Here is a 16,995-nt window from a genome sequence, read left to right on the forward strand (position 1 = left end):
TACTGAAAAAATATACTTTGTAATATGACAATAAAAAAAACGACATGTTATAGTTTACCTGATTTATAGAACAACCTATTACAGACACTAAAAAGTATAAAAAATACAAGCCGACTTCAAAAAGTACATAATAACTTAGTATATAATAACTTGCTGTCATCTCTGGTCTGGCGCACCCCAGTATCAGCTCGACCCAGTTGACCGCGTGCAACGCAGAGCAACTCGAATTGTCGGGGACCCAGTGCTCTGTGAACGGCTGGATCACTTGGCGTCGCGTAGAGGCGTCGCTTCATTGTGTGTCTTCTACCGCATTTATTACGGGGAGTGTCCCGAAGAGCTGTTTAACCTGATTCCTGCCGCCGAATTTCACCTTCGCACGACACGCCACAAGTTAGGTTATCATCCTCACCATCTGGATGTGTGGCGGTCTTTCACAGTGCGGTATTCAAGGAGCTTTCTTCCACGTACTACAAAGCTGTGGACTGAACTTCCTTGTGCGGTGTTTCCGGAACGATACGAGATGGGTACCTTCAAAAGAAGCGCGTACACCTTCCTTAAAGGCCGGCAACGCTCCTGTGATTCGTCTGGTGTTGCAAGAGATTGTGGGCGGCGGTAATCACTTAACAACAGGTGACCCGTACGCTCGTTTGTCCTCCTTTTCCATAAAAAAAAAGTAAAGATTTAATTTAATATACCTCTTCTGCAAATCTAATACCTTTAATATTAATAAAATACTATTATTTGCATGTGCTACCTATTGATAGGTTTGAAGTTGGTGCCAAGTTAAATGTAATAGTATGTACCTACACTCGCCATGCGTGCCTTTGAGCGGATTAGATTCTCCTGGAATAAATCTACCCAAGCGGGTAGACACGCGCGGACAGACTTTGTTGATAATAATTACACTTATTAAGCTGTTTATAATAGGTATTAAGTTTATTTTTTTTAGGGATTGCGACCGACTTAAAACCTATTTAAATGAAGCAATCCTGTTTTGCTCAGATATTGTCCAGATTGAAAGTTATCAAAATAATAGCTACCAAAAAAGAATAAAGGTATTTATTACTCCTAATTTACCTATAATATAGTGGACTAAGATGAGTTCATAATGTTTTCTTAACCATTTCACCTATTTAGGAACCTTACTTAATAATTTGTTACTTATCTTGAAAAATGGATAGGTGTACCATTAGGTGCACCAGTGTAGCTGTTACCAAATCTGCTTGCAGACTTCTTGTGGTAAATCTGATATTGAAATTAAAGGTAACAATTAAGTCTTGAGGAAGTTCTAATCCTGAAAACCAAGTTGCCATCCAAGATTCCTGCGCAGGAATTGACTTTGAGCTGGTGCTGACTTTGTCTTGTTTCACATCACTACCACTCCGTTGGTTCACTTCTTACAGAACATCTTTGTATAGAATTGTTATTACTATACAATACTTGCTGAAGATGTAAATGAGCCAAATATTACAATTATTTCAGTTTATTATAAATAAATCGTAGTTCTTACTTAAGGTGTTAGATTGTTAAAGTGAATTTTAAATAAAATAAATGAGAAGTCTGAAGCAATTTTTTCTTTGTAAATGATAAGGTTTATCGAATCCCCATTATCTGGCTGGGATGAAGTAAACAGCTTATTGATATAGAACGCCTATGTCTTGTCAGATATTGTTGAATACAAATTTTCACGAGTTTTCAATTGAACAGCTAGGGTGAAAATATTACTCTTAAGTTAGCAAAGTTACTTCACAAAAGGTAGAACGAAATTTGTTTTTAATAAGTTATCTAAAGAAAACGCTACTCCAGATAAAGTTGGTATAGAAATCCTATAAGCAGGTTACAAAGACACTCAACAGTCGGAGTCAAGGCTTTACTAAGTTCTGCCTTAATTAACTGTTACCAACATCATTAGCAGGCTTATCCCTTTATTTATTAGAATCCCACTTTCCTTTTATTAAACATGAATCTAATCCTCCCTCATAATAGCGAGGAGACGTGTTAATCTTTCATTTATTCATCTCAATTTAAGGTAATTAATTACCCTGTTTCTGAGTTACAGCCACGCAATTTTAGAAGTGTTAAAGTTGATATATTTTATGGATGTTTGTAAACGATAATATTGGACTGCAAGTGTCTAGTAATTTACCAAAAATATCCATTCACCTGGATTATTAAAACCAAAATACTACAGCAAAACAATTGCAAATGGTCATTTCAAATAGATCTTCCAGAATAATCAAATGACTTCAAAAAAGAACTGTTATTGCGTTAAAAAGTGTATCGTTTTTGTTAGCTACTTGAGAACTCCGTCATACTTCCAAATTGCTTTGCAAGAAATTACAGTTCTCATGATAGATACATGAGTAATAGATAGTTAGCTGACTACAGCCAACCATCAAAATATTTTATTAATTATATATTTAGTGAATTGTTAGTCACAAATATGATGAGTCTGAGGTACATTAATTTTAATTATATTTATTATTTTATTAAGTAAAGTATGTTACTAGCGGATTAACCGTACCATTTTTAATTCATTCGCATATTAGATTGAAAAATTACATGAAGAATGTGATGCACGTGTTACGAAAAGTAGGTGGATTTAGCATGGTCTGAATTCTTTATGATACGGAAATTCTGTGTCGAGAACATAGAATTTTATTATCTCAGATCTCAGAGTATGCGTTGAAGCTGTTTAATAACATTCAGTAAGTAATCAGAAATAAAGAACAATATAACGATATGTAGTAACACGCTGTGTATTGAGTTAAAAACAACAAATTATTAGGATATGATATAATTAAATTAACAGTATTAGATATCACTACATATTTTAAAACAAGGTCCTCCGCCGCGTCTGTTCGCGATAAAACCAAAAACAACTACACCGATTTTCACCAATTTGTGTTAATATATAGTTTGTTAAGTTTCTGTATATTCAAATTCAAATATTTTTATTCAAAATAGGATTAAAAATCACATATTGAACGTCAAAAACTACAGCTACTACTACAATAAACATTTATAATTAAAGAGCCTGAAGGTGTTCGCTTCATTCCCAGTCTGTGGTGTCATTAAGAAAATCGTTTATGCTATAGTAACCTTTCCCGCACAAACGTTTTTTAACAGTTCATTTAATTCTCTACATTTCAATTCTATACAATAACGATATTTGTCGGAGGTGTCAGAAAAAATAGACCGCCGCTTACAACGAAAACGCAGTCTAAGTCCTTTGAGATTACTTTAAAAATTGGCAATTTAAAAGCGGTAAATGGAAAGCTCTTTACACAAATACTACATTCATCCTTATCATTTTATTATTAACTTCATAATTTTTTTTCTATTGATAGAACAACGTCTATTCAGTCAGCTAGTATTAAATAAAATGCTATAGCTTTATTTGTTTCCACTTTACAGTATATTATATTCAATTATTTATTAAAAAAATTCGTGTTTTTAAATAGAATAATGCTGTAGTTGCTTGGAATGGATCGTTCCGAGCTATCAAGTCAACTTAGGACTGTGAAGGGTTGAGAAATCCCGTGGACGGCGTGTCTCCGTGATCTAAATTGTCAAAGTTTGTTCCCAATCTGAATTTCAATTTAATGTACCATTATTTTGGTCCATACAAATAAACGCTTCCCTCGGCTAATTATTTTGCTATGTAAAGTTTTATCCATACTTTACAGCGGCTTTAAAATTTTTAATATTTGAAGAGCTTAAATGGTAATCTAAAATAATATTTTTTTTATGACAATAAGCGATGAGACGAGCTAGACTTTCCGATGGTAATTGATACGCATTCCCCATAACATAGCAGTGCCGCTCAGGATTCTTAAGAAACCGAAATATTCTTATCGACACTGCAATTGCGCTTGTCACCTTGAGACATAAGATGAAAAGTCCCATTTGCCCAGTAACTTCACTAGCTACGGCGGCCTTCAGAACGAAACACAGAAATGTTCACACATTACTGCTTCATTAGACATTTTAAAATTTTCATAGTAAATTGAGTGTAAATTTGTAATCAACGGAGATTTTCATACAGCACTTACATAAAAATATAGTAATGTTAATGTGTACGTCCTTAAGCTATAAAATGTGTGTGATTGTTTTAATTATATAATCTATGAATATACACCATACATAATTTCATACATGCAAAAGTAGCTACAAGAATTTTTTTTTGTGTACCATACCCAAAGTATAAACCAATAAAGTAACTTACTAAAACTCCGTTGTCTGTCCATCTGTTTGTCAACGGACTGAATCATATTATAAAAGTTAAATCTTATCAGAATATGCATTAGTATTACCTCTAAAAACACAAATTAAAACCAATATGGAGATCTTAGAAGCTGACCACTTCTGGCCAAATTTAAAAAATATTATTTTTGTACAACTGTGATGGACTCCTCGTGTGATAGTCACAATCGAACTTGTATTATGTATTTAAGTACCTATTTATAGAAAAGTGTTTACAGTAAAAGTAGTTTTCATACCAGCTCAAAAGAGATTGTAAGTATCACTTATATCTTTTTCCTGTTCTGTAGTTATAAAATACTAAATATATTATAGGAGGGTAAGTTAATAAAATATAGTAATCAAAAGAAATGAAAGCAACTCTATATCAATTATTAATACAAACTTATTCAACATTCTCGAGGTTGAGAGGGTAAGTTTTAATTATTTATTTATCTTGTTAGGAAATACATACAATAAACGTATGTAGTATGTATGGCAGAGTGGCTTAGAAATTTCATTTTAATTTAAATATAGTTAATTGGATAGAGAAATAAATAAAACATTTCATTTCATATATTCAACCAATTCATATGTTATCATCATAAACATTGAAAACAAAACGCTGAATGTAATTGGCGTGTGCATTTCCACTTTATTTGAACTACGTATGTAGGAGATATGCAATACACATTGTAAACAATATTTCAAAACTATCTAGTTTATGGTTCGATCAATGGGGCAAGTAAGAGACAATTAAGTGACCCGACCTACTCATTATAAGTTATAAAACAATAATATAAATTATGTTTATGAGACTCAGTCAATCAGTAATTCAACTTGATTTGGTGCCCATATGTGCCAATATACAAATAATGCTTGCAGAACAATACGCTACTGCTCACATAACCAGCATCCTGCACTGAGGAGCTTTCTACCGGCTTTGTCAATAAACACATATAACTTGTTTATTAGGATCATTATTGCCGGGTCAGCTAGTAGACCCGGCAAACGTTGTTTTGCCATATAAATTATATTGATCTTGTGCTTGCTAGTTGATAAGAGATGGCGCTAGTTGTATTCATAAGTAACAATAACACTTCTTTTATATTTTGTATAATTCACACTATAGTTTTATAAATTATAGCCTATTTGTTATTCTGGTGTGTAAGCTATATTATTGTAAAGTTTCATCAAAATCTATTCGGTAGATTTTGCGTTAAAGAAGTTCAAACATACATCCAGACATACAAACTTTCACATTTATAATATTAGTAGGATTTAATAAAGGTATTATATTAACAGCAGCTATTAATAAAATTTGTTAACTCACAGGGAAAGTGACACAAACATAATAATGCCGTGTAAACATTTTTGTATAACTTATCCCGCCGCAGTGTAAATGTCACATGCGATGTTATTAAAACCGCAGCTAGTATTTACATCCTCTTTGACAGCCGGCTTTAATATCCGAGCTGTTATCAACGAGTAACAATTTGTCATGCAGCAACAAGATATTTGATATATAGTTTGTTGGAATCTATGTGACAACAATTGATATGTTGCTGTCAGATATAGAAGTACTTACAAAATTATAAATGGAAATACTTTGAAAATGTTTGGACTCGCTGTTACGTTTAAAGGATTTTTTAAGTGGGTACTTCGAATAATACCACCTCGAATAAAAACATTATTAACTTATATTTTTTAATTTATAATAAAATTTTAACATATATAAGAAAACATAATACCCCCAAAGAATACCTGCAATATATATACTTCTAACTGTTCCTTCTATTTTTTAAGAACCGTGTCCGAGTTCACTCACATAAATATCGTGTTTACAAAGTTACGAGTAGTGTTCAAGTGATCACCGAGCACACACACTGAATACCTTGGATTAGCTCTTTTTATTATTCCTCCTGAATAGTTTACGCCAACTCTTTTTTTTTATGGAATAGGAGGACAAACGAGCGTACGGGTCACCTGGTGTTAAGTGATCACCGCCTCCCACATTCTCTTGCAACACCAGAGGAATCACAAAAGCGTTGCCGGCCTTTAAGGAAGGAGTACGCGCTTTTTTTGAAGGTACCCATGTCGTATCGTCCCGGAAACACCGCACAAGGAACCTCATTCCACAGCGTTGTATATATATATATTATATTCCACTCTATATCCTGCCAATAGTAAGGTATATGTTTCGCGGGAGACATCATGTTTTTTAACAGCTTATCGGATTCCACTACTTTCTTTACAGCGGCCCTGTACCCGCTCCGACCAGGCCTTATTATAGGGGTCTGCCTCGACGTCTTTGCCCGTCCTGAGGCACCCAGTGCGTGACGGCCTGTGACCATCAGTCTGTGTGCATTCGACATACATGCCCAGTCCAGTTCCACTTTAGCCTAGCGGTTTTTTCTCCAGCATCAGCAATGTCAGTTCTGGAGCGCAGTTCCGTATTTCTAATGCGATCGATTAGTTTAACTCCCATAATACTGCGCTCCATAGATCGCTGGCAAGTATTTTCAATTATTTAATCATACTTTTCAATTATTGCTGATATTAAAATTACGATTATTGTATTACGTAGCACGACTGTACACAGATATTATATTATAAATAGCTGACCCAGCAAACGTTGTATTGCCGATATTAAAATCGCGATACAAAAGTAACTGTTGATCGTAGATGGGTGAAAATTAGAAGTTGTATGTATTTTTTAATGTTGACTCATAATCAAATAAATTAAAAAAAAAAAAATATTTGGCGTGGACCACCCTTAACATTTCGAGGGATGAAAAATAAATGTTGTTCGATTCTCAGACCTACCCAATACGCACTCAAAATTTCATGAGAATCAGTGAAACCGTTTCGAAGGAGCTTAAGTTTTAACTACAAACACCGCGACATGAGAATTTTATATATTAGATAATAGGTAAAGTAATATGTAATGAGAGCATCGTATGCAAAAATATAGTTCCAATAACAGCATAACCATACTCTAATCTTATTAAAAATAAACATAATTATTAGAATATAAAGCTGAGTACAATGTAATGTATCAAATGAATTAACATTACACAAGTTTCACGCAATATTTCCAGGACACATGAAATAAATCAATTGTATTTGGAGAGACAGAGCTTCGGTACATTATAATGAATGATTTATTTGAAAAATAAAACAGCGACCGAATTTAACCATCAGAAAATATTGTATTTTCCTGATCATAAGTACTTCAAGTAATAGATTGCTTGTATTATCAAATTATTGTGAAGAGTTATTATACACATTCTCTATAAAATTGCAAACGTGTTTATTCATATTTATAAAGTTGAATTAGTGATGTTTTGTTTATTACAATATTATTATTATTTTATGAAATTGGAGGACTCACGGCGCCTATTTCTGCCGTGAAGCAGTAATGTGTAAACATTACTGTGTTTCGGTCTGAAGAGCGCCGTAGCTAGTGAAATTACTGGGCAAATGAGACTTAACACCTTATGTCTCAAGGTGATGATCGCAATTGTAGTGCCGCTCAGAATTATTGGGTTTATCAAGAATCCTGAGTAATGTAATGGCGTATCTATTACCATCAGCTGAACGTCCTGCTAGTCTCGTCCCTTATTTTCATAAAAAAACGAGCATACTGACATTATGTGATACCCGCGTACCCCTTTCTCGGTTGTAACACAAGAGGAATTGGAAGAGCACAATAACAACAGCGTTGGTCACGTTATAAAGTGTTGAACTTAGATTAAGGAATAATTTGACTTAGAAGAAGGATATGAAACAAATAGAATGGCCAAATAGCATGCATCTGTTAAACTGTTTTAATATTGTTTCATTCATAAGCAAATAAATAAATATTAGATCACTTACGAAGTGGACACAGCTGGCTTTTACTCGTTTATGTTGGTGAAATTCAATAATCCGCACAAGAACCATCTGAAGTAGATAGTCTTTGTAACTTTTTATATAGTAATACTGGTTGAGAACTTCTTATATAATATAGTTAGTTCCAAGTTCGAGCTATTAAAGAAACAAAGGAAACTTTTGTTCACGCCTGTACTAGAAGAATATTTTTGGAACGAAGTTCCTTACGGCAGGCTTGGAGGGGATAGGGATTTTGCTGCGCGACCGAACTGAAAAAAATGTGATAGTAAAACCGTAAGAAAAAATCCGTGGAAAAAAGTGCGTGGAATAAAACCGTTAAATGAGACGTGCGCAGGCGCGACAGTCGCATACACAAGCGAGTAGTGTATATATTATCAATATTATTATATTAATATATGATAACGGTTATAGCAATATTAGAACGATTTTTTTTGCAATTTGTGTCGATTCTACATTAGCCGAAGGAACTTCGTTCCTACCTGGTGTCCCACGACACCACATCATTTTTTTTTACAAAAATTATTAACTGCTACGTGGTTGACCCGGCACTGACACGTGCTACCTATTGTATCTATTCTTATTAGTATAGTGATTAATGTAAATATAACATATTATTATAAAACAAAGTCCTCAGCCACCTCTGTCTGTCTGTTCGCGATAAACTGAAAAACTACTGCACTGATTTTCATGCTGTTTGAACCAATGGATAGTGTGGTTCTCTAGGAAGGTTTTAGTATATAGTTAGCTTAGCTCTTCGAAAACGCTGTCTGAACCCTTTAATACTCCTCTAATACTTTAAAAAATTGGCAATACGTGTTTGTTTCATTTTTAACTCATTAACTTGATTACACATTTCCGATGGCTTTAGACTACATTATTCCCGAATAATTTCATTTTTTTTTTCACGGTGATTCAGTACTCTTTATCACCCCACTCAATTTTAATATCGCAAAATATTGTACAATATATAGGCACCAAAATGATAAAACTCAATGAACAATCATAATTTAAACATTACAGATTCCAAATTCAAATGTAATATGTTGTTTATTTATCATTTTTATAAATTACTAGTTGACCCAGCAAACGTTGCATTGCCGATATTAAAATCGCGATACAAAAGTAACTGTTGATCGTAGATGGGTGAAAATTTGAAGTTGTATATATTTTTTAATGCTGACTCATAATCAAAGAAATTTAAAAAAAATGTCAAAAAATTAAAAAAAAAATGGCTTGGACCACCCTTAACATTTAGGGGGATGAAAATAGATAATAGAAAATAAATAGATGTTGTCCGATTCTCAGACCTACCCAATATGTACTCAAAATTTCATGAGAATCGGTCAAGCCGTTTCGTAGGAGTTTAACTACAAACACCGCGACATGATTATGTAATTGAATATTAGATTATGTAAACTGTGCCGTATCATAATATAAAAACCTGATTTATTTGTGGTTTGATGAATATGTCTTTACGCTCGAGTTTCAAGGAAAATTGAACAGGAGCTCAGCGAGCAAGATTTGAATATCTAAGTGGATAACTCTACTTGTGAAGGGTGATTGTCGTGCTACGATTCGACGATATTACCATTTCATGTCTGTATCATTACAGAATCTAATCTGAACTGTCGAGATATTACATAAATAAGCAAACGAATCTTAATATCTAAGTGGATAACTCTACTTGTGAAGGGCGATTGTCGTGCTACGATTCGACGATATTACCATTTCATGTCTGTATCATTACAGAATCTAATCTGAACTGTCGAGATATTACATAAATAAGCAAACGAATCTTAATATATTATAAGAAGTATATATAAGTAAATATAAATATATTTATATATGCCGTGGGGTATCCGGCAGAGTAGAATATGCCGTGGGGTATCCGGCAGAGTAGAATAGACCTCCCTCACTCTTACCGAGGCGTCGTAAAAGCCGACTAAGGTATTTTGACGTCCATAATATCATCAAGCTTTTAACGTCTCCGATCTTAGAGAAGGAAAACTTGAAATAAACCCGGTATTCTGTCCCGCCGCTTAGGGGCTGGCTGTCAAACCCCAAAGACATCATACAGCCTAACAAACAATTACCGTCGGGAACATGGCTGTAGGAAAAAAAATACTGTAACTGTACCCCAGGGGGGTACCGGCAGAGCCGGAGAATCCCCTCCTCCTCCTGTATCTGCAGGACGAGGCTGCTCCTCGTATTCTGGGGGGAGCAACCTAACAGCTGTAGGCGGCGACGATATTCGCCATACGTCACGCCAAAACCTAAGTCCAAATTGTTCTCGCCGGGGCGGAAAGTGGGCATCGGAATGCCGTTTTGCGACTTTGAATGTTAGAGGAGGAATGAATGAGAAACTGGATGAAATTTACGAGTTAATGAATGAAAGAAAATTAGATGTGCTGTGTGTGAATGAGACAAAACGTAAAGGGAAAGAGATACTGACGCGCGGCCCGTTCACAGAAATATGGTCGGGAGTTCCAGATGAAGAACATGGCAGTAAAGGCGTCGGTATACTTCTTTCAGAGCAAATGTCAGAATGCATGCGAGAGTATGAGTGCGTAAGTCCCCGCCTTATCTGGGTCCGATTGAAAGTAGGTCTGACACCTCTATTTTTGGTAGGTGTATACGCTCCGGACTCTTCCCATAGTAAGGCGGCAAGAGAAGAATTTTGGGAACAAACGAGAGAGGTTTTGTTATTGCGTAAGTTGAATGAACGTATTGTCATGCTTGGAGATTTCAATGCAAGGGTTGGAGTGAAGCGTGATGGGTATGAAAATGTGCTTGGGACGTTTGGGGATATGAGTGTGAATGACAACGGCGTATACTTGTTAGATATATGTGTGGAGATGGGTCTGTCTGTGATGAATACGTGGTTTCAGCATAAGATGATACATATGTACACGTGGCAAAAGAAGGAAGGCAATGTTGTGTTAAGGAGTATGATAGATCTTGTGATAGTCGATGAAAGAATAAAAATGAAAGTAGTGGATACTAGAGCCTATCGTGGACCAGATGTCGGCACAGATCACTATTTGGTAATTAGCAGAATAAGTGATTTGTTTAAGCGCTGGCGGCATAGATCAAAAGGGTCAACTACTGAATTAGATCGTATAAAAGTGGAAAGATTGAAAGATCATCAAGTAAAAGAGATGTATAAAAAGCAATTGAGTGAACGGCTAGAAAAAAGCTGGAGTGATGTTAATGAGGAAAGTGTGAATGATGTATGGTCGGTATTTAAAACCAACATTATTAAATGTGCTGATGATGTATGCGGTGTGAGTAAAAGAAGGCGCAAGAAATGCCAAAATGCCGACTGGTGGGATGATGAAACTAGAAGAATGGTTGAGGAAAAGAAAAAAGCATGGCTGGATGTCTTGGCAATAGAAGCAACAAATAGAGCGAGTGGCGGTATGAATGAAGATAATGTTAAAGAAATCAAGGACAAATATAGATGCGTGAAAGCGAAAGTTAAAGAATGTATAGAGAAGAAAAGGAATGAGAAAAAGGTGAAATATAAGGAACAATTCGGCGCAAGTTTCCGAGATAATATAAAACTGTTTTGGAAACTCGTGAAAGAAGCGCGGGGAACAAATATAAATTCATCTATGAAACTGATTAGGAATGAACAAGGTGAGGTCATACATGAAGAAAGTATGATACTAGAGTGCTGGAAGAATTATTTTGAGAACTTATACGAGAAAGATGTAAGTGAAAAAGAGCAGGAAGAGATAATAGATATGTTTGTGGACCCGAGTGATGAAATAGGTTTGGATGAAATTATGAAAGCGTTAAGAGGTATGAGGTCGGGAAAGTCTGCTGGGTATGATCGAGTGACGACTGAAATGTTGAAGGCTGGCGATGGACTAATAGTGAGCCTGCTGCATCGCCTTTTTAATTTATGTTGGAAACAGGGCCAAGTTCCAGACGATTGGACGAAGGCAGTGATTGTCCCAATTTATAAAGGCAAAGGCTCGCAGCAGGAATGTCAAAATTATCGCGGGATCAGCCTTCTTAGTGTTGTTGGAAAAGTGTATGCCAGAATATTGATTGAAAGAGTAATGAATGTGTCTAATGACAAGGTATGGGATGTGCAAGCGGGATTTCGGAAGGGAATGGGATGTACGGATCAAGTCTTTTCCTTACGCTGCATCACTGAAAAATGTCTGGAAAAAAACCAGAAAGTATATTGCGCGTTCATAGACTTGGAAAAGGCATATGATAGGGTGAATAGAAAGGAATTATGGAAGGTCTTATCTATGTATGGGGTGGACAATTTTCTGATAAGGGCTCTGAAATCTCTGTACAGGGATTCTCAAGCCTGTGTTCGTGTTAATGGTGCCTATACGGGCTGGTTTGATATCTCCAAAGGTGTCAGACAGGGTTGTGTAGCGTCGCCTTGGTTGTTCAACCTATTCATGGATAGATGCATGAATGATGTGAGAGAAATGCAATGTGGAATCAATATGGAAGGGTTGTGTGTTAAGTGCCTCTTGTACGCCGATGATCAAGTCATTTTTTCATCATCGGTAAATGAGTTGCAACAAATGATTGACTGTTTGAACGGGAGCTTTAAAGAGAGAGGTTTGAAAGTAAATGCAAGAAAGACGAAAGTGATGGTATTTGAGAAGGATGAAAGGTTGACTGAGTGTACTATCACGATTGAAGATGAAAGGGTAGAACAAGTAACAGAATTCGTATATTTGGGTAGCATGTTTACAAGAGACGGAAGATATGAAGGTGATATTGAAAGGAGAGTGACTGCGGGAAATTGTGTGAATGGAGCGCTGCATGCCTTTATAAACGGTAAGACTGTGCCAATAGAAGCGCGAATGGCTGTACATAATGGAGTGCTTGTCGCCACGTTAATGTATGGAAGTGAGAGTTGGGTATGGTAGAAGAAGCATAAAAGCAGAATTAACGCAGTTGAGATGCGATCACTGCGTAGTATGTGTGGGGTAAGACTGACTGATAGAATTCCGAATGCGGTAATACGAGCGCGCTGTGGTTTGAAAGAGGATGTTGTGACAAGGACTGAAAAAGGAATGCTTAAATGGTTTGGACACGTGGAGCGAATGAGTGAAGAAAGAATGACGCATCAAATATATAAGGCAAGTGTGTGTGGGCAAGCCGGTCGCGGGAGACCTCGTAGAACATTCGTCGATCAAATTGGGGACGTTTTGAGAAAAGGAGAGGTCCGAAGCACCCGCAACCGGCGAGCATGTATGAAAAGAGTAATGAATGTAGAGGAAGCGCGTGAGGTTTGTAAGGATAGAAGCAAATGGCATTCTATTGTCTCTGCCTACCCCGACGGGAACAAGGCGTGAGTATGTGTGTGTGTGTGTGTGTAAATATATTTATAATGAAATTAAAAAAAATGATGTGTAAACTACACGATAGTTTCGTTTAGCTTACAATATTGTTTTATTAAAAAATGGCTCTGTCGTAAATCCTATTACTCCACAGCTGAATATCTAAGTGATCGGACAGCCTGGAACTAGAATATGATTACTTTATAGCGATAGAAATGATATATTTTTATTGAAAAGAGCGCAAAAAAAAGAATGCTGGGAGAGTTTCTTGCGTCGCTTCTTTTCTCTCAGAGCGCCATTTCCGAAGCGGTAGTAGTATCTAGTATATAAGAAATGACATCAAAAAGAATTCTAAAGGTATCAATTATTAGAAATAAATGCTTTTTTAGGCTTTTTAATAGACTAATCGATATGTGCTCAATACATACGACATCAGTGAAAACTTCATCAAGGCGATTTTAATAATACACTGCTTATTTTTAATGTTTTAATAACATTAACAATATCATACTATAATGTTGTGTAAATTGCTATAGTAAACTTTGCTATAACTGATTGCACTACCTTAGCCGATTCCAGCCGACTAAGCCCGGACGAGATTAAAACAAGAGCTTCGCGTGGCTTAATAAGTTTTTACTTTAAAAAGTATATATTTGTGAGGCAATAACAACAACAGATCCAATAATAAAATGAATTAAAACTGTATGCCAACTTGCTGAATATTTGTTGGAGGTGTCGGAAAAAAAGAAGCCGTCTGGGAACAACAAAAACGATGTCTAAACCCTTTGAGATATAACAAAATAATGTATGATGGAATTGTGTATCTTATATATTCTGTCTACAGAAAAGTCTGCGATGGCATATGTCTATCTCTTAAGGATTACAAACTATATCCATTTTAATACTTTAACAATTGGCAATTATAAAGCGGTAATGTAAAAGCTGTTAACACAAATTCTATATCAATCCATATCATTTTATTACTATATATTATGAAGTCATTGATTTCCTATAGCTTTACTACCACTACACTATTCCTAAATACTTAGGTTATCATATTTTTGGTTCTATTGACAGGACAGCGTCTGTCGGGTCAGCTAGTAGTATATAAATACAGCTAGTCTATCTATATATATATATAAATGAATTGCTGTACGTTAGTCTCGCTAAAACTCGAGAACAGCTGAACTAATTTGGCCAATTTTGGTCTTAAATTAATTGTGGAACTCCAGAGAAGGTTTAAAAGGTGAATAAATATGAAAATGCTCGGAATTAAATAAAAACAACGATTTTGATTTTGCTTTGAAGTGTCCCCCGTCGTTCAGAAATCAAATTAAAATAATTGTTTATAATTAATAAGTAACTAGAATTGTTCCGATTATTCCAAAAGTATACTATAATATCATTAATATAACACGTGTGTACAGGCAACGTCTGTCGGGTCTGTCGGTATATTTTTGATATAATTAAGAGGCACATTCCGGTCGCGTGTCTTTGATACAGATAAATATCATGGTTATTATTGTATTAGAAAATATTAATTCTACGCGAAATAATTCAAAAACAGCTTCCAGATATTCTGTTGAACATTATCTTTAATAGAATGTCTTCCGAATGAATTCTCTTTCGTTACGGATGAAAGTGGAATACTGCCGGGTACATACTTGTTTCTAGCCTTATATCTTTTTGTTCACAACAAATTTTACGACTCAAAGTATACTTCGTTTTAATTTAACCATTTTGGCACGTCCCAAAGGAACTGTCGATCATTTGTATCAGTAATTCAGATAATGGGATCGGGACGCAACGATGATAAGCTCTTTAAGGGATTATTGGATTATGTTCCCTCTGAAACTCTTTTATCCAATAATCAAATACGTTTGTAAACACGCATTACAGGTAATATTCAAAGATATTTTTATGTCGTAATAATGAATAAATATATGAATATTCATTATTCCATTGAAAGTTATGACTGCAATTTTTGTGTTATTTAGTGGGTATTATAAATATAGTTATACCTGGGCAGTGTTTCACCCTATTTGATGGTCAATCAAAAGTAATGAATGCTTAATTTTTTTTTTTGGAGAGGACGAAAACACATTTACGTATTTAAGACCCCGAAACGGGGTCCATATGTCGGACTCGGGTGTCACCCCCGACTTAAAACCTCCTCTATGCTGTCAGCCCTGAAGGCTTTTACAGCGACTTAGGACGTGGGCCGTGGAGGCCGCAAACACTACGCAACAACAGTCGCGGGCGTCTCATGAGGAGACTCAAACCTCAGACCGGCTGTGTGCTTGTGGGAAGGAGAAAAGATGGTGATGAAGATGAAATGATGAAGATGTAAGATGAAAAATTGAGAAGAACACACTCGTCGGCGAGTGCGGTGATGTATTGTGTAATGTATGTAAGTGTGAATGTAGGTGTGTATGTTTGAATGTATGTTTGTTTGTATGTATGTAAGTTGTGGTTGTGGTTGTATATGTGGTGTACGTCAGTCCGTATGCGAGTGTGAGTGGAGTGAAACGTTTGCAGCACGAGGACTAACGTCTCGACGGGTATCAAAACAATGTGTGTCCTTGACTGCCGTGGTAGCGTGGAATTGACACCGTATGAGAATGTACTCGGTGAGTCGGTGAGCCTGCTGGGGACACGAGTGAGCGGTTCTGAACGCGAACTGTATGTCGGGTATCAGGTTAAGTTCCGCGATGTTAAGATTAAGACGCGCGAGAATTAGTCTTTCGTAAAGTTTCTTAAAAAAGCAACCCTAGTAGTTACAGACCAATACGTCTGTAACTACTAGGGTTGGTTTTAGGTTTGTTGGGTTTTAGGATGCCTATAATAATGGACTCCTTCCATTGTTCGGGGAACGCGTTATTTGCCAAAAATAGTAACCAATAAAGTAATAAGAGTGGGATCTGTCGGAAACAGAACAAAAAGTATGTAGTAATGAAATGATAAGGATTAATATCGTATTTGAGTAAATACCTTTTACATTACTGCTTTATAATTGATCATTAAAATGGATATATATGTGATCCTTAAGAGATAGACATATGCCATCGCAATTTATTCTGTAGATCTATATAAGATACACAATACTACCGTAAATTATTTTGTAATATCTCAAAAGGTAGCGTTTTTGTTGAAAGCTCCCAGGCAGCTTATTTTTTTCCGATATCTCCAACAAATATCGTTAATGTATACAAATATGTATATAAAACTTTATAAATTATATACTAACACCTTCGTTGAGAACCACGCTACCCATTGATGAAAACAGCATGAAAATCGGTGCAGTAGTTTATGAGTTTATCGCGAACGGAGACAGACAGACGCGGCGGAGGACTTTGTTTTAAGATAAATGTAATCATAATAAAATTCATCAAATGAATACTATTAGGTTGTTAAAATGGCTTGGACAGAGAATAAATAACATTTTCTCTACTGAATCTATAATTTGCTTGGATACGAAGACTCAGGGTGACATTCATTAAGTTTTTCGTAAATGGTTCACTGTCGTCAGGCGTGGACTTGA

At 35.7% G+C, this 16,995-nt stretch overlaps 1 protein-coding gene across 1 annotated transcript; it reads left to right on the forward strand.

The window, feature by feature from the left end:
* The first annotated feature begins 1,173 nt into the window (after window positions 1-1,173).
* On the forward strand, window positions 1,174-16,995 carry LOC126979111 (uncharacterized). Its single transcript, XM_050828322.1, has 3 exons — window positions 1,174-1,263; window positions 10,278-12,014; window positions 16,984-16,995. Exons 1-3 carry the CDS (start codon window positions 1,174-1,176, stop codon window positions 16,993-16,995), a joined length of 1,839 nt encoding a protein of 612 aa, XP_050684279.1.

The sequence above is a fragment of the Leptidea sinapis genome, chromosome Z (assembly GCF_905404315.1).
Source record: "Leptidea sinapis chromosome Z, ilLepSina1.1, whole genome shotgun sequence".
In the NCBI taxonomy this organism is placed as follows: Eukaryota; Metazoa; Arthropoda; class Insecta; order Lepidoptera; family Pieridae; genus Leptidea; species Leptidea sinapis.

Excerpts from the sequence above, each read along its gene's own strand:
- LOC126979111 (XM_050828322.1), top strand. The coding sequence starts at position 1,174 with ATGGATAGGTGTACCATTAGGTGCACCAGTGTAGCTGTTACCAAATCT. Across the intron at positions 1,264-10,277 it reads ATCTGATATTGAAATTAAAG|GGGGGTACCGGCAGAGCCGG; the intron begins GTAACAATTAAG and ends ACTGTACCCCAG.